At 38.0% G+C, this 23043-nt stretch overlaps 1 protein-coding gene across 7 annotated transcripts in view; it reads right to left on the bottom strand.

Moving 5' to 3' along the window:
- Positions 1 to 22773, bottom strand: part of CYGB (cytoglobin) — a 74624-nt gene extending 51851 nt beyond the window's left edge. For 3 of the 7 annotated variants that reach the window (XM_070937526.1, XM_070937532.1, XM_070937531.1), the window contains exon 1: positions 12962 to 13987. In XM_070937526.1, coding sequence (XP_070793627.1) covers positions 12962 to 13104 — 143 coding nt within the window. In that variant the 5' untranslated portion in view covers positions 13105 to 13987. Of the gene's footprint in view, positions 1 to 12961; positions 13988 to 14999; positions 15163 to 15210; positions 15307 to 18734; positions 18826 to 22723 lie in introns of those variants that run through there. The other 4 variants (XM_070937527.1, XM_070937530.1, XM_070937529.1 and 1 more) reach the window with 4 other exon arrangements.
- Between the last annotated feature and the right edge of the window lie 270 nt (positions 22774 to 23043).

Below are 23043 nucleotides of genomic sequence, written 5' to 3'. Positions count from 1 at the left end.
ACTTGCAGTAATTGCAAGCAGTAGATGTTAATAACAGTGCTTTAGTCCACTGTAGTCCACTACAGGCTCTTCATACTGGACCCCAACCATGAAGCATGTGGGAGAATAGAAGCTGATCAAATATCTTAGCTAGTCTAGTCTATTTGCCAGAGGGATAGTTTCTATTTTTGAATACTTGTCCCTATTCTGCCCTTATATTTTGTTAAGTTGAGACATTGTTATTGTGATTTGCCAGCATTGCCATTTTTCCTATTTCCATTCCTTCCCCAGATGCATCCCCAGAAATAAAATCTCTTAGCAGATGCATATGTAGATAAAACTATGTGCTTGAAGACCAAGTTGTTGTGCAATAGACAGCCTGCCTTTCTACAAACCTACACCTACTGAGAATATTTTGAACTAGAAGTAACAACTATTTTTAGTATATCTTTCCCAAAGAAATTGTAATGGTTTTTAAAAATAATGGAGGACAGAGTGCTGTGCAATAATTGCATATAACATCTGACTGGGAAGAACTTTCAAAGATATGTGAAAAACAGGAGTGCTGAAATCCAGGTTGGACTTCAAGCTGGGTAGATGTCTAAGGCTTCTTTCAACAGAATGAACAAGAGGACCTCTAAGTGTTCAAAGTTGTCTTTTCATCTGCAAAAACTAATACACATGCTTCTCTGAATAAGAGGGTTCATGGAACAGAAGTCAATTGAAACAGATGCTAAACAACTATTGAATTGTATATTCAAAAGCAAAGCATTTGGCTGAGAGAAGGTTCCTTATAAATCTGTATTTGGCTGAGAGAAGGTTCCTTATAAATCTGTATTTTCAAAGGGTATGACAAGTTTGTCATCAAATTAAATGGGGAAAGAAAGACTGCATCTTAAAATCCTTAAAGGGTAGAAAAATATAATTGTTATAAAATTTGAGATGCCAAGAGAGAAGATGGACCTTTAACACATCCTTTATTTTAAGAAAAGTTTATAAGTCTAGGATATGACCAGGACATGACAATATGCAATATGCAATATGCAAACACTTCCACAAGGTCTTGCAACATAGTTAGATGAATCCCATAAACTCTACTGCTCTCAACTTTTACAGATTTTGAACTGATAGTTGGCAAATAAGACTGACAGAGACCTTGTATAAGGAAGTCTGCTTGATTTTGGCAGATTGTTGACAGAAACAGATTCCTGTGAGTTTCCTCTACTAAAGGCAATCATATACTAAGAAGTGTGTTAGAAGCATGGCAATTTCTCAAGTATTTGTTATCAAAATAATCAAATTATCACATTTTTCTACTATCTTATCTGTAACTTAACATGTGTCAATTCTGCAGGGGAGAGTGAACAACAATATATAATATGTACCCTTTTCATCAGTTCCCAGTTCACTTTGTTGATGATAGAGGGCTTCTGTATTGGCCATTTACTTTTTTACTTTACTTTTACTTTTATTTGATTTGTATACCGCCCTACTCCCGAAGGACTCAGGGCGGTGAACAGCCAACAATAAAATACATACATACAAAATTTACAAAATTTATTTATAAACTAATAACTGTTGACATTCTTATAACATTCTTCATAACATTCTCTAGATTTTCATGGAAGCCACCTATTATTTTGAACAGTGGCCCCCAACCTTTTGGGCACTAGGGACCGGATCTGTGGAGAGAGTTTTTATGTGGACCGGAGGAGGCACAGTTTTGTAAGCTGCCTGCATCCTGCAGATGGGGCTTCGCTTGTTTGCGTGACCCGATTTCTGGGACATGAGGCTCGGTGCTTGTCCGTGGACGAGGGGTTGGAGACCCCTGATTTTGAACATTTGTGCTAATTATATCACTGCATATCACCTGTTTGTATTTGTCATGATTATAACATTATCTATATAAAGATATTCAAGTCCCATTGGTCTGTTTCATGGTAACTTTGCAATATACGAAGAATGTGGCTAGTAATATTTTGGGAATTCTAAACACCAACTGATAAAGTTTTGGCTCATAATTACACCAGATGGGGTTGAAAAGAAAAAAGTATGGATAATTGATGTGGCAAAACAAGGAGATAATAGAAGATAAGGAATTGGAAAAGATCACAAAACATCAAGATTTGAAAATCAGATTGAAAGATTATGGCATAAATCAGCCATTGTGATCCCAGGGGTTATCAAAATGCTGGGTGCATACCAAAAAATCTTGAATGGCAGTTAGAAAATCTGTCCACTGACAACATTTTCATTTATTATTTACAAAAGATCACACTGCTTCCACACATATACTATGTTGATCCATCACAACATCTTAGCTTGGGAAGAATTTATGTATATGAAAGCTAGCACTAGCTAAAGAACTGACAGCTGGAATTTCACACAACACACACATACACACATATACATATATAAAATAGCAATGGCACGACAAAGTAGCAACAAGATCTGAAAATAGGAATAGAATAACTAGGGCAAAAGAAAGCAAATGTAGAAGCAATAGTAATAGGTGCCTTGTATGCAATCCCAAAACATCTGGAGCACCACTTGAACTCATAATAAGCATTGATGAAATCACCATCGATCAATTGCAAAATGCAGTTTTACTTGGAACTGCTTACATCCTGCAATAATATCTTTAGTATTACTACAACATCTGTTTATTCTAGGCCCTCAGGAAGGACTCACTAGGTGAGCAAAAATCCAATCTAAACATCTGGCTGATTTTACAGCCAACCATGATAATAATATGCTCCATAAAGTTCCAAATTACAATTTCCATGGATTTTTTTATTCACATTGTATTATTACCACACTATTTTACCCATTCTCATCAAAACTGCCCCATCTCTCTTAAACTAGTGGGGTCTAAATGGGAAATAGTATAGCTGTCCATGTGATTTTGTGAGTGTGGCATAGAAGCTAAGTTCAAAATCTTGATTTCAGAAATGCCTTGCTATCTGAATCATAATTTTTCAACAATGTTTTCAGAATTTGGAATGCTGTTTTAGATTCTTCTAAAAGGCACCCAATGTTCCTTTTGACATTCACCCAAGAGGTGTCCTTCCTTTCCCTAGTTTCTGTTACAAGAGCTGGGCTGTTATGTTCAGGCTCCATTTTCTGGAAAAGGAAGTGGGCCTGACAAACGGGATTTTGATAGGCTGCACCCAATGTAGGATTTGGGCAGTGGGGTTCACATGGCTTCTTGTCAGGTCATTTTTGGCTCTCAGGAATATGAAGTGATTTAGTAATAGAGACAAAAATATTCCCAAAAATTGTAGGAATGCGGTTTCTTGGTCATTTAGAGAAGCAAATTCTGCAAAGGCAGGCTAGATGCAATTTGGAGTGCTTTTCCTCTCACTATACCTCCCAATAGTTTTTTCAAATGACCTAGTTCTCCAGGCTGGAGTGATGATCTATTATCCAGCTGTGAAATACAGGGAGGGGGCCAGCTGCGTAAGAGCTGTGATCACAGGTACTGTTCGTTTTAAATCACAACTGCTGTAATATGAGGGTGTGGAGACATTTGCTGGAGTAGATTCAAAGTGCTACTCGGCAAAGGGAGTGATAAAAGGATCTTTCTAATTAAAATGCCTTTGTGTGCTTTTCCCTTTCCTCCTAATGTTTCTCTATCATCATCCCACCAGCCTGTTCTTATCAGATTGTAATACTGTTATATTATTTCATATTAATGTGCAAAGTAGCTATTTATGTCAATCTCAGCTCTCTGTGTAAAGAGAGTAAGAGATAGATAAGTACATAGTGCATGTAGTTAATGGTAGGTTATGAGCATAACAGTAGATTATGAGAGTACCATGGACAGCCAAGAAAACCAACACATTATTGAACAAATCAACCCAGAGTTCTCACTTGAAGCACAAATGACCAAGCTCAATTTATCCTACTTCAGACACATTATGTAAGGACCTAGTTCTCTTGAGAAGGCTATAATACATGAGTGTTAAACTTGTGGGATCATGTTGCCATCAAGTGACGTATCGCAACATTTTTCCCTTTAAAGAGCTGGAGTGGGCATGGCCTGTGTGTGATGCATCCAGCCCACGGGATGGGTTGGGGTGAGTTGGGTTGGCCGCCAGTGTGACAACGCTGCTACAATGCTATGAAAGGTAGAAGGAGAGAGAAGAAGACAATCAGCAGCAAGGTGAATGAAGTCACAGTAGCAATGCGCACACCACTGGAAGAGCTGAAAGACCAGGTGAGGGACAAATTGCCATGGAGAGAATCTATCTATGTAGTTGCTTTGGCACTGATACAGACAAAATTGACACTAGCTTGATGGCACACAATTAACCAAACTGTTCAGACCCCAAAGGTCAATCTGCTCTGCCATTTTTTCCAATAAGGGACAGCCAACTGCTTGTAGAAAGCAAAAAGATGAGAAGGAGAAGGAGAAGGAGAAGTAATAAAGAACAGGTTATGAGGTTCACAGCCATCTCCTAATACCTGATGTTTAAAAATATCCTACGCATGAATGTAGATCTTCCATTTAACTCTACGCTTTGTTAATTTACCTTATGATTCAAGTAATACATTAAGACATACTGAGTTTGGTTTTGATGTGTGAATTTAAATTATTCTAGTTCAAATAAATAATGGGTAAATAAACTATCAGTGTGTTGTATGAACTCTTTTATAGGTAGTTTAAGTCTTGAAGTGAATGTAAAATTAAGGTAGGGTTCGACTGAAATCCAAAACTAAAGCAAAAGAAAGTTAGAGAAGCTACACTCAAGATTTTAAAGGTCGTTTAGCGAAACTATGCTTTTTCTTTTTCTGCAAAGTGCGTTCTTTCATATTTAATATTTCCATATGTTTAATCATGCTTTCTACCAATCTAGCTGGGAACAGTGATTTGTTTGATTGATCTGTAATGTCCTGGATATAGTCCTGATTTACTTCTTATTGTAATTAATAATGTAATTATTGTCCTTCCTTCTTTAACATATGGTTATACTTTAACAGTATGGAAACCATCCAGTTTAATTTTCAGAAGATAATGTGAAGCTAGAACTCTTTATTTGGCCAGATCTCTCTCTCTCTCTCTCTCTCTCTCTCTCTCTCTCTCTCTCTCTCTCTCTCTCTCTCTCTCTCTCTCCCTCCCTCCCTCCCTCTCTCTCTCTCTCTCTCTCTCTCTCTCACACACACACACACACACACACACACACACACACACACACACACACACTGTGTGTGCTAATGTTTTACTTCTGTTAATAAAAACCTATTTAGCAAGGTCTCTGAATCCAAACACTGTTCAAAGTCTACTACTATTCATACAGATGACCGCAAAAGTTTATTTGTACAACAACAGCAGCAGGAATGAAACTTCTGGCAAGATTTGCAGAATCAATACAACTCAAGGCCTCTTTCTGTGATGTCATCATTGTGCCAGATCCTATAATCTACATCATGGGTGTCAAACTCGAGTACATCACGTGACATATTGTGATGTATCGCAATGTTTTGTGCCTTTGTGGAGCCAGGGTGCGCATGAGAAGCTCATAGATAAATTACTGGTTCAAGCACTGCAAATATAAGCAGTATTCCTTTGAAAACAAAGGTAAGGTGATTTATACGTGGATTACACTGATCAACAGCTCAATGCATTTTTGGAAGCTATGGTAATCTCTCTGCTGAGTTGGCTCCTATCCTTGGTGTTCTTCCTGCTTCGATGTAATTGCTTCTATACTCACTGTAGCCCAAAGACATTATTAAAATATTTGTAACAGGAGGTAATTACTGAATTTTCAGTTTGAGAAATATCATTCTAATTTTTTTTTAAAAAATGTTGTAAACTTTATATGCATAACATCCTCTTCAGGATTCGTCAGGAAAAGTTCAACAAAAACCCGGCTCCCTCTGATTTTCTAAAGAAAGGTTGGCAGGCAAATTCTTGTCACTGAATTTATTCCAAAGTATTTATGCTGCTGAAGAAAATCAATAGACAAAACCCATTCTTTGAAATTAGTGTTCACCCCCCATCTCTCCTGACTGGATAAACAAACTGCATTGGATTTAATTAAACAAGTAATTCCTAAACTAGTTTAGCCATCTAAAACCCATTAGAAAAGCAGTTAGACATAGCTAAAGTCAAGAGCTCCCATGAATACAATGCAAGTAGAAAAATTACAATTAAAACTTTTCAGTTTTTAAAATTATAACTTCTCTCAAGCTATTAGTAATATGTTCTAGAGATGATTGTTTAAAAACAGATATTTTTTCTTTAACTATCCAACAGTTATTTAAAAGTTACTTGATGAGACAACAATTTTTCACATATTTTCATTATCTAACTGCAGAGTTTTAAACAAATAATTGCAAGCTACATGGTCACTGAAGTATGGAATTAAGTTTGGAGTTTACCTCAGAGCAATTAACCTTATATCTTCTTCCAAAACATTACTTTGTTAAGATTATCTGGTCTGAAATATACTTAATATTCTTGTAAAAGAGACATGAAGAAAGGAAAACATGAAAATTGCTACACAGCTAAATACAGTGGTACCTCGGTACTCATAGTTAATTGGTTCATGGAGACATGATGAGTATCAAAACAATGAGTACCAAACAAATTTTTCCCATACAGAATAATGTAGTGAGTCACAAGGCAATTGACCTTGTCAAGTTATAGCTTGTGTGTTGAGTAACAAACAAACCAACTATGAATACCGAGGCAAAATTTTCATGTCAGAATGCATTGAGTACCAAATTCGATCAGTTTCAAAGTAGTTGAATACCAAGATACCACTGTCTTGCTCAGTACCACCTCAACATATTGGATCAACACATTCTCTGCTAAAGGCAATCTTGTTTTTTTAAAAAAACAATACAAAACTCTTATATGTATTAATCCAGAAACAATTTCTGCCTTCCTGTGTTTGCCCTCCTTCCCTCAAGGTTTCTTCTCTGTTCAGCATAGCAACACTATCTATTTGCCCACATGATGGGCAAAATGTTTTTTGGAGATGGAATTCCTGCCTTTTAGATATTACAGATTTAATGGCAATTTTTCACTGATAATTAGACTCAGACTTCTCTCTCTTTCTCTTCCCCCACTCTATTCATTACATAGTTGAACTTGGATTGTTAATCATCCACTATATATTGCTTTTTTCATACTTTATCTTCAGTTATCATATGTACATATCCACATAATATACAGCCAGTGTGGAACGGCATATTATTCTGAAATGGCTAACTGCAAAAACCTACTCTTATGATTGATAAAATGGTTGTTGTGAGAAGCATACATATTTTAATTCCTTGGGATTTTATTCTTCAGCTATTGTTGACTCTTATTTCGAACAACCGTATTTGGAATTGGGATTAGCTAAACTTCTCTGTTTGAACAAAGATAAGGTTTATTATTCACAGTAGCATTTCTGTAGCAGCCTTCAGACCACTGCCAAATCTTATTTATTTATTTATTTATTTATTTATTTATTTATTTATTTATTTATTTATTTACTTACTTACTTACTTACTTACTTACTTACTTACTTACTTACTTACTTACTTACTTATTTATTAATTAGTTCAATTTATATCCCACTTTTCTCCGAAGACTCAGGGCGGCTTACAATGCATTTAAAAAACCATTATAAAAACATTTTAAAATTAAAACATTAAAACCCATTCACACCATTTATGACTGGATCTCACAAGATCGCAACAGTGAGATCAACGACCCCAGGCCTGCCGGAAAAGTCAGGTCTTCACTGCTTTTCGGAAGGCCAATAGGGTGGGGGTGATCCGGACCTCAGGAGGTAACTGGTTCCAGAGAGCTGGAGCAGCCACAGAGAAGCCTTCCCCCGTGGGCCCGCCAGCCGGCATTGTTTAGCTGACGGGACCCGGAGGAGACCAATTCTGTGGGATCTTACCGGTTGCTGGGGGCTATGTGGTAGAAGGTGGTCTCGAAGATAATCTGGCCCTGAGCCATGTAGGGCTTTAAAAGTAATAACCAACACCTTGAATTGTGCCCAGAGACCAATAGGGAGCCAGTGCAGCTCACGGAGAATTGGTGTAATGTGGGCACATCTAGATGCACCCATGGTAACTCGCACGGCTGCATTCTGGACCAACTGTAGTCTCCGAACACTTTTCAAGGGTAGCCCCATATAGAGCGTGTTGCAATAATCTAACCATGAGGTGACAAGGGCATGAGTGACTGTGAGGAGAGCCTTATCCCATTTTCTTCTCACAACAAGCCTGTGAGGTAAACCTAATGATAAAACAAATTGTGGTTCAAATTGTGGTGAGCAGGAAGTTGAACAAAAGGCCAAAATATTGATCTTATTTTGTCATGTTGTTCCTACGTTCCCCCCCACCCCCGGAAGCAGAATATTCTTTTGAATACTTCATACTTTCTTCAGTACTGAAATCTGGTTAGCAACTGTTTTCTTGTTGGCACCAAGAGCCAGAGATAGTGTGGCTAACTTTCAAAATTATTTTTAGTGTGTTTGCGTGTGTGTGTTTGTGTGTGTGTGAGGTAAAGGTAAAGATACCATTGAGCTGCTTGACTCCTATGGGTGTGTGTGTGTGAGGGAAGATTTATTTTTAAAAATGTCTAATTTGTATTTCAGAAATCTAAACGAAGGGCAGCTTATTCAGATTCAGTTTTTCATCTTTCCCTCCCACCTTTCCTTGCTTATCCGTCATGCTTAGATCTGGTGAGCAAAATCCAAACAGCATTTATCTTTCCAGGCTACTCTGGAGCCCTGCTTGGAAATTAATTTCAGCATGGCTTGCAAGCTGTAAGAAACAGGGTAATCTCTGGTGTTTTTCTATGTACTGGCTTCTTTGCTTCTCCTGGAGTGATTCTATCATTTTCCCTCCTGCCTGCTCTTGACATCCTTCACTGAGTAATGACTTTGCAGTCACTGTGTACATGCACAGAATGAATTCAGGGCAAGTCCTTCATAACTGTGCACTGTAATCTATCCATATATTCTATTGTGTTGGCTTGGCTTGGCAGACAAATCATGTCACTGATGCCACAGACATTTGCCAGGTGTTTTTTTGTAATCAAGATATTTTTTAGCTGCTGGAATGGATACTTATTCCAATCCAAATATTCTTTATATCAGTTTTCAGGTGGGAGCGGGTGGGGAGGGGAGATAAGTAGGAGCCAGATTGAGGTACAAAGTCTTGTTCAAGAGAAGGAACAAAAGAGAAGGAACAAAAACCAAAGGCAATTAGGGATTTGAATACAGATATTCATCTCTGCATGAGTCTCAGTGAGATTTTGTTTTATTGATGCACAAATAGCTCAGTTTGTCTAATATATCTACACGTGGTCAGAATTGAATTGGGCCATATATGGGCAAAGCTTAATACACATCACAAAGAAATAAATAAACTTCTTCTGAGCTATAATTGGCACTTTCCAGAACAAACTAGGTGCGTGTACTTGATGAAATAACTTTGCTCTTCTTCCCCTTCTCCAAATGAGCTTATGTTTCACATCAAGGTAGCAAAATTGAATGGCAATAGTGGTACAGGCAGAATATTGGCATGCATATTTGCATATGTAAAGGGTTGACACACATGTACTACCCCAGTCATTTGCAGAAAAAATGTTTGTGTATGTATATGTGTGTGTGTGTGTGTTAATGCAAGAGACTTCTGTGAGGGCAAAAATAATTCAGAAAAGCAAAGAGATTTCTGATGCCCTGCGGACATTTTTCTTGACATCTGCTTTCCCATACAAAGGGAAAACAGAAAAGTCTGAAAACAGAAAGACAGGTTTCCTACTTCTGTTGTGTTCTTTCCACTATTCATTTAGAATATAAATGTCTGGCTGGCTGGGGAATTATGGGAGTTTTAAGTCCACAAGTTTTAAAGTTGCTCAGGTTGGACACCCCTGATTTAGAAACTTAAAACTGAATTGATGGCCATGTTAACAGGACAGCAAACTTCATCCTCTCCTATTGTTCAAGACACATAGCAAAGAAGTAATCTGAATAAATGCTTTGCTTATACCCATCTCCAGAGAGCATTTTGTTTAGTTTGTTTTATTCATTCTCCTCTCTCTTTAACTTCAGCTTGTCATGCCATAGAGTGAAGCTGATCTGCCAGTTCCATTTTGTATAATCTGTGTTGATCTTTGGTTCAGTGGAAACCAAATATTTGACAGAAATATAGAAATCAGAAATCTGTTACTTTATGGATCAAAAGATAATCATGGGACATTGTCATGTTCTATGAAATAAAAAAGTCAGATAACTGTACAAGTTATCTTTGTAATTTTTCTGTGATTATGAGGTATATCTCTGTGTAAGAAGGCTAATTTTGTTCCAGCTTCCTAAATTGATATTTGATAAAGAAAGGTATCACATAACATTCTGGATCTTTATACTATAATAAGTTTTGGTTTTTTGACCCAGTTGAATGGGTACTTCTACCTGGTAAATACATTGTCAGCGTCTGTGTATGTGTGTGTGTATATGTGTGTGTGTGTATGTTTTCGTAGATTTTCATGTATACACTTTCATATATACACATACATACATATATATATACATACATATATGTTTATGCAGCTATGTATACTAGCTAAGTACATCTCCAAATAACAATAAAATGATTCTTATGAAAAGAATCATTTACACAATCAGAGATTATTGGGGAACATAGAAGATAAATGGAAAAATGTACAGTTTCGTACATTCAAGTCAAGAAAAACAAATGGAAACGTGATCTGAAATTTAGGGCCATACTAAGGGAAAAGTTATGCCCTTGCATGATCTTCATCATTCAACATGGGGGAATTAAAATTAAAATCACCACAAAATTATCCTGATAGATTATTTACCCCAATTTCCTACTCAAGAATAAAATAAGAAAAGTTCCATTCAATTGAAAAAAAGTCATTTGGTGTAAATTCAAAAGGTTCATTAGTAGGTATATGGGCTGTTGGTTCCTTTTCTGAGTATTCTGATCAGCTGCTTAAAGTTTGACGGATACCCTGGAATACATGTGCCTTACCTTGCCTTGGTTAAGATTGGAAATCTTAGCACTATCACAAGGGATGCTCAATATGTTTTGTGGAACGAATACAAGAAGCGTTTAAAAAGGGATAGGTCTCCTCCCCCCCACCCCAAAGAACATGTTTTAAAATAATTGCGAATGAAACATCTTGGGTTTAAGTTAAATTCCTTAGATTTTTTTCCCAGAAAACAGAAGATCCGTAAGAAAATGAATTCTTCCAGTCCCGCCCCCCTCCGAAAGGATCTGAAAGCATATCTAAAGATGCGACTGACAATCCTGTGTTGTCCCAATGGGACAATGGGGTGTGCATTAAACAGCTTTCAAACAATTAGTTCTTGGAAAATTTCTGAAAAACAAAACCAGTATAATTTTCAACAGAAAAGCTGATGGGAAACTTTAAGAAAAACTGGGAAGATACCACCATAGTACATGTGTGGATGTCCTCATTGCTGCAAAATCCAAAATTTTCTCTACTCTCTAGTCAAATTGGATGTTCTTGGATTGCAAGGTATTCCTCCCCCCCTCAGAACTCTGTGAAGTTGCTATAAACTGACCTAACAGTTTATTGGAGAATATGCTTGTTAAAAATGAAAGAATCTTACTTCTTTTTGAATGTCAGTTTACATAGTCTCTAAGTTAAACTTTGTATAACAGCTGAAAGCTACGGCTGGAGTTCCTAAGGTTTATTTAAATTTAAAATTGGGAATTGGGGGGGGGGGGCGCTTGGATTAAATTGGAGCAATAACATTGGAAATGTGCTTTTCCTGTCCAAATCCTACTCCACCAAACCAAACCTAATTTATAGTTGGGAATGGTTTCAAGTCCAGATCAGTTCAGTGACTATTTCTTTCAAGCCTGGTTTTTATCTCTTTGCATAAGTCTTTTTACCGTGATTTAGAAAGGACAAAAAAAACCCTCCTTTTACCAATGTAAAAAGAGCCCCTTCCACACATCTCCAAAAGAGTCTGCAGGAGTTAACATGAAACAAGGTCAGATTTTGAAATAATTCTCAAGGTAATTTTGACAGTTGTATACAGGATTCTATAAAGGGTTATTTGTAGTGTGTGAAGCCCAGTAAAATCCCTAGGATCAGGTAGGCTATAGAAAAATAAATTAAGTCTGGAGAATTATCCTACTCATAGGCCACCTCAGTTTAAACTAGCTTTCTATTTCACTTATCTGGTGACATATAAATACCCAGGCTACATTCACACATCGCAGTAATCCATGGTTTGAATCATGATTTTTTTTTTTTAAAAAAAGCAAGCCTTGCAACATGCAAAGTCAGAAATCATGGTTTTCAAGCCACAAAGGCTGGGTTTGTACTCCGAACTATGCCAAAGCGAAACAAGCCACATTATTGCTCAGTGCCATGTGTAAACTTAGTCACAGGGCTTCCTTCTTAAGATTCCTATTACCCTCCCCACCCACTGCCCTCTGGCAATTTTGCCAAGAGCTTTCCAGCAGAGTGAAGCATCCAATTATCCTTTACCTGTCACCCTTTGCCTCCTTTACACTAACCCCCTGGCTATTAACCTTCACGGCAGACTCAAGAGACAACTTCAGCCTCATATTTTACATTGATACAGCCACCCAGCTGAGGAGCAGATGGTGCCGACAAGCTTCAGCAGCCCTGTTTGGATTTATCTTGGCTCATAAGTTGCAGTGTTTCACCCAGGAGTATGATGTATATCTTTTTCTATCAGCAAAGAGCTAAACCAAAACCATCCCTTCCTGCTAAATCCCCCAGTTGTACACAAAGAATGAGATGACCTTTCTGGCTGAAATATCGATTGCCACCAACTAAGCTACACAGAGCTTATTTTCCCCTCTCTTTGCTACTCAAACTGTTGAAAATCGAAATGCAATGCAATAATTCCCAATCACAGCTAATCCGCCGAAGGAAACAGTTACTAGCTTCCCACTCTGTCCCTTGAACCAGAATTTGGCATCTTGTGGTCATTGTAAATACCTGATCAGAATGGAGACCCCAACATCCTCGCAGTTCGCATAGACTCTGTTCCACGTCTCTTGAATCATCTTCCTTTCGGGATCTGACAGCTCTTCGCTTCTTTCCCATCTCTCAATCTCCATTTCTCCTTGGACTTTCTCCATGAAAAACAGGCAGCAAAATCTTCCAAGGAAGCCAAGAGATTAAAAAGATGTGTGAGTCTGGCGGGTTTTGTCTGTGTGTGTGTGTGTGTGTGTGTGTGTGTGTGCGCGTGCGTCCAGCAAGAAGAGATAAGGTGTTCTGTTGGGTTGTGATGGGGTGGCTGATACAGCCCTTGCCTTCTTCCCTGGGTCTGAGTGGCTTCCTATATAGACAGACCGAGATATGTAATAGAGGTAATTAGGGAGGGAGATGGTGTGTGATCAGATTTCAGATCTTCTAGAGCAGTCCATTGCTGTGGTTTCCTTCAGCTCAGCATGTGTGTGTCTGCATGACTCGGAAGAGAAACTGGCAAAAAGTAGAATATTCAAAGGCACTGCAAGACCAGCCTCTTTACCAATGTGAGAATGTGAGCTCACTTTTCGCTCCCCTCCCCTCCCTCCTCCTCCTCCTTCTCCTGTGTGTGCATTTGTGGGTGAGTGAGTGAGAGGGAGAGAGGGGAAAAATGAGTGTCAAAAGCTCCTGCTTTGACTGTTTTATGCCTTGTGTGCTTTCTCTGTTTTCTGCATCTGCAAATGGCTTGGAGAAAATGCAGCATCTGAAGTGAGCAGTTAAACTTATCCCAACAGCTGGTTTAGCTGAGATGATCTTTTTTATGGCTTCCCACCCCCCAACATCTGCTTAGATTGTTTTTATCAACAGCAGCAAAAAAAAAATCCTTATCTCTCAGGGTCCCCCCCCCCACTTTTTATTTTTGAGGGAGGGAGAACTGGGAGAAAAAAGACACTCTTGAATCAATGTTTATCTTTTGCACCATCTGAATTATATCTTTCCACTGAAGGAATGTTTCTAATTATACAAGGCTTGGGTTTCATTTTTTTTTTTACTTCCTTCTTATCTGTGAATCAGATATTAGAGGAATAATCTGGTTGAAAGCACTTGTGAAAGAACTGTATTAGTTTATAAACTCTCCTTTGGGTTTTTAGTTTGGAGATGAGATAGCTTTTTTTCAGTCAAGAATAAAGGAATAGATTAGAAGCAAATATTGCTGCTTTGTGGGAATACTAGTAGGTTTTTGGCTGGCTCAATGTGTTTGTTTGTTATTTCAACTTGGATTAAAAATACTGCCATTTAATTCATTTCTCTCTCCCTCCCTCCCTCCCTCCCTCCCTCCCTCCCTCTCTTTCTCTCCTTTTTCTGTAAGCACATACAGACCTAATTTAGCCTTCCAAGAATTGATGCCTTCTAGGTTTTGGGATTATAACTCTCAGAACTCCATGCCAGCATTACCAAAACTTGCTTTTGGCTAGGACCAACAAATAAATTCTGTATTTATAAATGCTAGGCTATAGTAATTTGTTACTGTCCTGGCCAAATCATCTGGGAATTGTGGTGGACCCCTAAACTAGATCAAAAGGAGTTGGAAAATGTTGATCCTGCCCAAGAATTCCACCACTTCAGCAGATGCTACCTTTGAAACTTACTTTCAAAAGAAATAATGTTCTGGATCAGAGCCATTGTGTCAAGCTGGGAAGGAACAACAGTTGCTTAGTTGGAATCAAGCCCTTATAAAATTAATTTCCACAATCAGCTTCCTGCTGGACAGCTCCCCTTGTAACCTGAAAGTAATTATTTTTGACTCCTAGGGCTGCTCCTGGCTAAGTATCTAGGCAGCAAGAGTGACAACAACGACATACGTTGTTCTTTAAAGAGAACAGGCATGGGTGAACCATCTCCTTCCAAACTGCAGACATGATTATTCCAAAGAAGCACCAATATTTCTCATCAATACTCTGTCAAGTTCTGCTTGTTCTTATCCTCCTTGGAAGTCATTGAAATGTCTACCCATGCCAAAACACAAATCCTACAGTATTACTGTGAAAACTACAAGAAAGTTTACCTCAATGGACATTATGTGCTGCTATATTTAAATGAAGTATGCTACTTTTTCAATATAACCCTTTTGGTTATATTGTGGATTACGTGTAAAAATTCTGATTAAGGTTTTGTTATAGTTTCTTCTCTCAAAACACTGAAAGCACTTTGCCCCCCATTTCAGAGGGAAGAGCTTGTGGCTTAACATGGATTTTGGCTCCTAAGAAAATTCTTACCGGTTTGCCAATCTTCTGGGAGAAACAGGCTAGTGGACTAGGAGGACCATTTAATATGGCTTTAATAAAGAACTGCATCACTAGAATTCAGCTGACCCAAAAGGATTTAAATAGTGAACATTTTTAAAAAAAAATTCAGACCAAACTAGCAGAAAAGATGATACATATCTGTATCATAAATATAATTCAGGTGTTTCAATCTTCTTTTACAACACAGCATTTTTACAGGAAATTGGGAAAACAAGAGTGATTGAAGGGGCAAGATTGAAGCTTGAAGTTGAAAAGAAACACGATAAAGTAATAATTATTTACCCAATGAGTTTGAACCTCCAGGGCTAGATGAATAGCATCCAAGGGTATTGGAAGAACAAAGTGATAGGATGGCTAATTGTGAGAATGACAATGATGATCATCACAAATAATCACAAATTTAAAGGGGGAAAAGATGATGAATTATGGCCAGTTAATCCAGTGGTGGGTTTCAAAAAATTTTACTACCAAAGGTATGGCTTGGTGGGTGTGGCATCGCTTGGTGTGTGTGGCAGGGGAAGGATACTATAAAATCTCCATTCCCATCCCACTCCAGGGGAAGGTTACTGTAAAATCTCCTTTCCCTCCCCAATTCAGGGGAAGATTACTGCAAAATCCCCATTTCCTTCCAATCAGCTGGGACTTGGGAGGCAGAGAATAGATGGGGCGGGGCCAGTCAGAATTTTTACTACCGGTTCTCCAAACTACTCAAAATTTCCACTACCGGTTCTCCAGAACTGGTCAGAACCTCCTGAAACCCACCTCTGAGTTAATCTGATACCAATATTTGGAAAGATTCTAGACGTACCAGTAGAGATTCGTCTGTGGGGACTTGGAAATGCAGTAATTATTAGGTCAGCATCAGATTTGTTACCAGACTAATTTCACCTCATATTTTGACTGGGTGATGCTTTAATAAAAAAAAAAAAAAATCAAATGAATTTTCCACCAAATCAGCTGACTTTAACAAATAACTGTAATGATGGGAAGGAATAACCTTGAGGAACAGAAGGAAGAGCCACTACCAAGATAACAGTCAGGTGAAAGAAAACAGAGTCATGGCTAGAACTTTAACCTGCGTAAACATCTCAGGCAAGACTCTCCCTATTTCTCATGAAAATAAAGGGAGGGAAGGGGAAGTACATTCAGACTTGCAGGAATCTGTTGCTATAACAGAGGTAATAAAAGTAGTATTAGCATTCGTACCATCTTGAAAAGCTGCCAATAACAGAGAGCTGAAATGCTGCCAATAACTGAACTTATGTGAATATTTTGCTCTTAGCATTTGCAGGGAATATTGCATGTGGTGCAGATGCAGGTGAAGCTGATAATGTAGTCTATATCTCCTTAACATTACTGAAAAATATTACCTGAAAGTTTGATTGACCAAAGCTATGCTGGAAGGTGAGAGGTCTCCAAAATCTATAGGGCTGTCTCTGGAGATAACCATGGAATGTGGGAGAGTGTGACTTAGAATGTACAAAGGAGTAAAGAGGAAGAAGTGAGGAAAAAAATCAGAATGTTGTATAAAAAGGTATCAATAGCAATAGCACTTAGACTTATATACAGCCCTCTCTAAGCGGTTTTACAGAGTCAGCATACTGCTCCCAACAATTTGGATCCTCATTTTACCCACCTCAGAAGGATGGAAGGATGAGTCAACCTTGAGCCTGGTGGGATTTGAACTGCCAAATTGCAAGCAGCCGGCAATCAGCAGAAGTAGCCTGCAGTACTGCACTCTAACCACTACACCACCGAGGCTCTCAAATTAATCTCTCAATGGAATGAATAGAAAATAGAGGTAGGGAAAGAAAATGTGGGAGCTGCATGGAACACTTATGGGACACAATGTCGCCAAGTAATATGAAAATATGAGAAAAAATATTTGGTGGAATAGTAAACCATTATATAAAAACTTAATCCATTATTTGGATGACAAAAATAACAGAGTTGTAAGGGATGTTGGAGGTCTTCTAGTCCAATCCCATGCTCAGGTAGGAAACCCTATACCATTTCAAATAGTTGTCCAATCTCTTCTTTAAAGCCTCCAGCATTGGAGCACCATCAATTTCTGGAGGCAAGTCATTCCACTGATTAATTGTTCTAACTATAAGGAATTTTCTCCTTATTTCTGGGTTGCTTCTCCCCTTGGTTAGTTTCCATCAGGTGCTTCTTGTCCTCTCTTTAGGTCCTTTGGAGAATAGGTTGACCCCCTCTTCTTTGTAGCAGACCCTTAAATATTGGAACACTGCTATTATGTTATCCCTAGTCCTTCGTTTCACTTCACTAGATATACCCAATTCCAGCAACTGTTATATGTTTTAGCCTCCAGTCCCTAATCATCTTTGTTGCTCTTCTTTGCACTCTTTCTAAAGTCTCAACATCTTTTTATATTGTGGCAGTCATATAAAAAAAGATACATATAAAATGCATATAAAAGAGACACTGTTGTGAAATATTAGGATGAGAGAAAGAGATTGTATAATCATCCATAGAGGAAAGGATAGATGAAAAGAATGTAGTCAACACAGAACTGTTAAAAGAGGAGAAAATTTGATTTTAACTAATATTTTTTTAAAATGTTTTTGAATTAGATGAAGTGGGCTCAGTAGAATGACTAGAATTAAGAACAAAGGTATGGAAATGATTTGGGATGAAAAGTGAGAGAATGCTAGAGGAGTTTTGAGATATTTTCATGGGAATATAGTGGTATCTCAAAGAATGGAGCTGGAAGTATTCATGAAAAAGTGATCTAAAGGAAGTCAAACATGTTTTCAGAATGTTGAAAGATTGTTAGATGTAAATTGTGTAATTAGTAAAAGGTTAAAGTATTAGTGTTGTTTGCTTATGACATGCCTATGTGATTTATTTAACACACAGAGCAGGGGTGTCAAACTCGCATCATCACGGTAGTATCACGTGATATATCGTGACTTTCCCCCCTCTTTGCTAAACTGGGCGTTGGCGTGGCCAGCGCATGATGCATCTGCCCTGCGGGCCGTGAGTTTGATAGCCCTGACATAGAGAGACTGATTTTATCTCTGACAACTAGAAAACGCAGTTTTCCCAAAGAGACAAGTGCCTGTAGTAAGATTAAATGCAAAAACTACATGGAGATTAGTTTGCACAGGGAAGGCATTTGGCAGAATTATGACTGAAAAGCTATGAAATGGGACAGCAAAATTTAGGAAGCATTGTACACATTTATGCCAGCAGAGGATTCAAATCAGACTTTATCTTATTAGCAAATCACTGAGAAATGTATGAATGTGATAAAGAAATTTCATCTTTAGCCTTAGAATCATCCAACTAGCAGCTCATTCCAGAATGTTCTGGACCCCCTGAAGGACCAGCTCCAGGTCTGAAGCCTTAAAGACAAAATAAACTCAATCCAGAAAGCAGAGCAGGTATAGGCCCAACCTCTTAAGACACAATGCATAATTAACAAACAAGTCTCTCTGTGAGCAAATCCTTACACAAAAGGAGGATCTTACCAGTAAAAAGGAACTGTGGGTAGAATATCTGATGCCCAATAATGAAGGCTCAAGAATGGCTTCAACAGTTTTCAACTTTTAGCAGCTACTGGTAGAATATGATTTGTCCATTGGGTTCAGTGCTTGCTCCTTGACTTGCCTGCTTTCTCTTGTATCTGGTGTTTTTTAAGAAATTGCCTTGAATTCCACTTTCGTTTTATGTTTTGCCTTTGTTGTTAAATCCAAATCACAGGCTGCTTTCTGACCTGGTTTATAATTGACTTTGGATGCTTGGCTTATCTGAGACCCCTCCCCATCCTGGTTTGTTTCTGATTGAGAGCTCTTTTGTTCTGCAGCATAGACAGTCCTGAGGCAGGGTAATGAGGCTCCATTTTTTTCTTAGAGTATCCTTCTTTGCACAGCAAGATGGTTTGATGAAGACGTAAACAGCTTCTTTCAGACCAAGAAGGGCTGACCTTAGCTTTTGAGTGATGTGCTAAAATTGCATTCCAAAGTCAATAAGTAAATAAGATAAGGCCATGATAAAAAACTGCAGGATAAAAGCTGGGTCTGATTAAATATAATTAAAATTAAATATGGTTGATATGATTACTTCCTATGTATTTAATCATCTAACCCTTCAAGATTATTATTTGCTTTTTGGCTTCTCAACTCAAGACTTGTGGGGGTGGGGTGGGGGGCAGTTGTGCACTCTTAAGTCAAGTTTATGAACAGTTTCCAAGTAGGATGTAATCCAGGACTCTCATACTTGTATGATTTTAACAATTCCATGAGTGTCCAGAAAAAAAATCCAAATGCTCTGGATGATTTCCAAACTGGAACTGATCCAGTTCAAGCATTTCTAGGAAAAATAGTTTTATGTTAAGTATTATTTTTAATCCTTAAATAATACTGAAATCAAAATAAAGGTTTACAGGGTGGTTTAAGGACCAGCATTGCATCTCTCTCTGACATTCAGATCTGAGCCTATACAGAAGGAAGGGCTGCATTTCCAGATACCAAATAAGTTATCAAGAAGTGTGTTGCTTGAGTTACAAAGGATCCATTTTAAAAAAGTAAATAGGAGGCTGGGTGAAACCAATGGAACAGAAAACAGATAGGAATGTACTGAGCAAAATCTGAAAACTTGCTCATGTTTAGAACAATTGCTACCAATAAATATTCAGTGCACCAAAATTGCTGGGTGAATAAAGTAGCTTCATATTACTGTTGAGTCTAAAGCCTGTTTCAGTTTCATTGTACATCCCACTTTTCAGAGTCATTCTGTGGATAAAGTGCGGTAATCACACTTAAATCAAGCTGTATTTAAAGTCAAATCTTTTACATATCCAACTTTCATTGTGAGTCAGAATTACTTTATTACAGCCTTGATACTTCAAGAGATCCAATCAAATAGGTTTCCCCACCAGGACTTAGAAGCCCATGGAAAAGCGGGAATGTGAATGTGAATAATAGTTTCAGAATGAATTGAACATGTGATAGCATGCATTAGCTCAATAGTTCTCATTGTTATAAGCAAAAAACGGACTCAGATGTTTGTGGAATAAGTTGCCTCACTCATCAAGTATCAAGTGGCAACACAGCTCATTTTAATTCAAGCATAATATTTGCATATTGTGTTCCTTCCGATGCTCATTTCCAGTACCTATTTATGAATAGAGCTTATATACCTATGTGACAGGTTATAAATGTTACTTCTTAATGCACATTTTCAAAATAAAAACAAATGGGATGGGAATGGGAAAAAATTACAATGAATGTATGTTTGCTTCAGGCTTTGGACGCTGACCTGTTTTCATACTTTTTCTTTGAGTGCTGTGGAATGTATTTGTTAAGAAGCTGAATATGGGCTGTCAGTTTCTAGTTTCGATCACATCTGTACAAAACAAGAGAGGAGGCTTTTTTTTTTCTTTCAAAGGAGAAATTTGATACTGAAATGACACTCAAGATATAACAGATTGGAACACTGAGAGGGCAAGAAAAAAAAATCTGGCTTTGACCATAGAACAAGCATCCAATAGTAGAAGCCAAGTTCCACGTTCCTCAGGTTTCTTTTGCAAGGCAGCAGCAGCAAAAAACAATCAGATTGGCAATGCCTCTTTGGAGCTATAATTGCAGGTAATCCTCGACTTACGACCACAACTGAGCCCAAAATGTCTGTCGCTAAGTGAGACATTTGTTAAGTGCCCCATTTTGACCTTTCCTTGCTAAGCGAATCACTGTGGTTGTTAAGTTAGTAACATGGTTGTAAAGTGAATCTGGCTTCATTGACTTTGCTTGTCAGAAGGTCGCAAAAGGGAATCACATGACCCCAGGACAATGCAATCTTCATAAATATGAGTCAGTTGCCTAGTGTCTGAATTTTTACCACGTGACTGCGGGGATGCTGCAACAGTTGTAAGTGGGAAAACTGGTCATAAGTCACTTTTTTTAGTGATGTTGTAACTTTGAATGGTCACTAAACAAACTGTTGTAAGTCAAGGACTACCTGTACTGAACTATTATAATAGAGGATACATAAAAAAAAAAACAAAGTAAAAAGACACATGCTATGGGTGGCATGTTGTTATCTATTGTGAGGTAAAAGGATTCCCCCAACCCTGGTTCAATATTTAAGAAAGCGAATAGGATTCTATTGATTTTTGTAGGGCTTTCCCCCTCAAATTAGCAGAGTTTGTACTTTTCCTTCAAAGGAATGCCAAGACAGGATATAATAGTCAGGTTGCAAAACTCTGGACCACAATTAGATAGCCATCAAATGCCATCAAACCCCTTTGCTGTTGCTTCATGATTATCCTGGATTTTGTTGCCCAGATTTGGTAACTCTAGAACTCCAGCTGAAGGCATCTTTGAAGAAATATCTTCATTGTCCTTTCTCCCTACAACATTATGGCTTCTCCATCTGAGCCCCTGTACTGGTTCAAGAAAATGAAGAAAGAAGGGACTTTCCCCATAGTTACTTAGTAGCTTCTGGATGCATCGAAAGAAAACTCCCATTATTTCCATTCTGAGTGATGGGATAAAATAGTTCCAAACATTTATTTATTTATTTATTTATTTATTTATTTATTTATTTATTTATTTATTTATTTATTTATTTATTAGTTTGATTTATATGCCGTCCTTCTCCGGAGACTCAGGGCAGCTTACAATGCATTAAGCAATAGCCTTCATACGTTTGTATATACCTTCTTAGTAGGGCTTTTTTGCACCCCCCCCAAGCGGTGTTCTATTTTATACAAAGTCAGCTTATTGCCCCCACAAACCGGGTCCTCATTTTATCTACCTTGAAAGGATGGAAGGCTGAGTCAACCTTGAGCCTGGTGAGAATTGAACTCGCAGTAATTGCAGGCAGCTGGCAGCTAAATGCTACTTTTAACAGTAGTTTAGTCTGCTGCGCCACCAGGCTCCTTTCCTCAGCTTGCACAACATGAGGAAATCGGTGCTCATTTATTCTATTCTTGTCTTGTTTTCTATGGTACAAATGCTCTCAAAGCTATTTCCGAGCAAGCTTCCTAGGTACGTGTCTTCATCAGCAAACTTTCAAACATGAGTGCAAAGGAAACTGAATGTTGCCAGCAATGACAAGGTCACCCACTTTGCACTATGTTTATTTTAAAGGGAAACTGGTTTATTTCCCACATACAACCACACCTATATATGGCGCAACAGCATTAGTTTGATTCTCATACACTCAGGATTACATGACATGGAGAAGCAACAACTCAGGAAACAGAGGGGGAGTGGTGAAAAAGGCTTCTTTAGTAGGCCCATCGATAGCACATGGATAGGCATGCTAATTATAAATAACCCAAAAAAGAAAGGTTGGAGAGAATAACAGATGCCAAATTTGGCTGTGAAGGTGGCCCTGAAAAACCCATACTTTGTTCAATACCAAGGAAAACATACTGCAAGTGCAAAACGGAAGAATATAAATGGGTAAAACTAAATATTTTCAAAGAAAGAGAACAAGAATAAAATATACTTACCTGCCCTAGAGAAGATGGATTGCAAAAGAACTTAAATTTCCCAGTAGCTGTTGGGCAAGATTATTGTGTACAAGAAGAACCTTGAATTTAGAATCAAAACTTACGCAAGGCCAAACACTTTGTTAAAAAGAGAGCTGCAATTATCCAGTAGTTACATTTAACTTGAGATTCACTCTTAACTCTTTCCCTTTAGACCTTAGACCTCCATTAAATCTGGCTTTGAGATAAATAGTCCTTCTTCAGGGAAAAACAATGGAAAATACTTGATGTCTTGCAGTAGCAAAGCAACCAAGAGTGCCAAAGAGACAAGAACTCTGGAT

Source organism: Pituophis catenifer, unplaced genomic scaffold (assembly GCF_029215685.1).
Source record: "Pituophis catenifer annectens isolate HBS135680 unplaced genomic scaffold, rPitCat1.0.hap2 SCAF_2, whole genome shotgun sequence".
NCBI classification, from domain to species: Eukaryota; Metazoa; Chordata; class Lepidosauria; order Squamata; family Colubridae; genus Pituophis; species Pituophis catenifer.
Note: the sequence above shows the minus strand (reverse complement) of the source record. Positions and strands in the feature narration are given on the sequence as shown.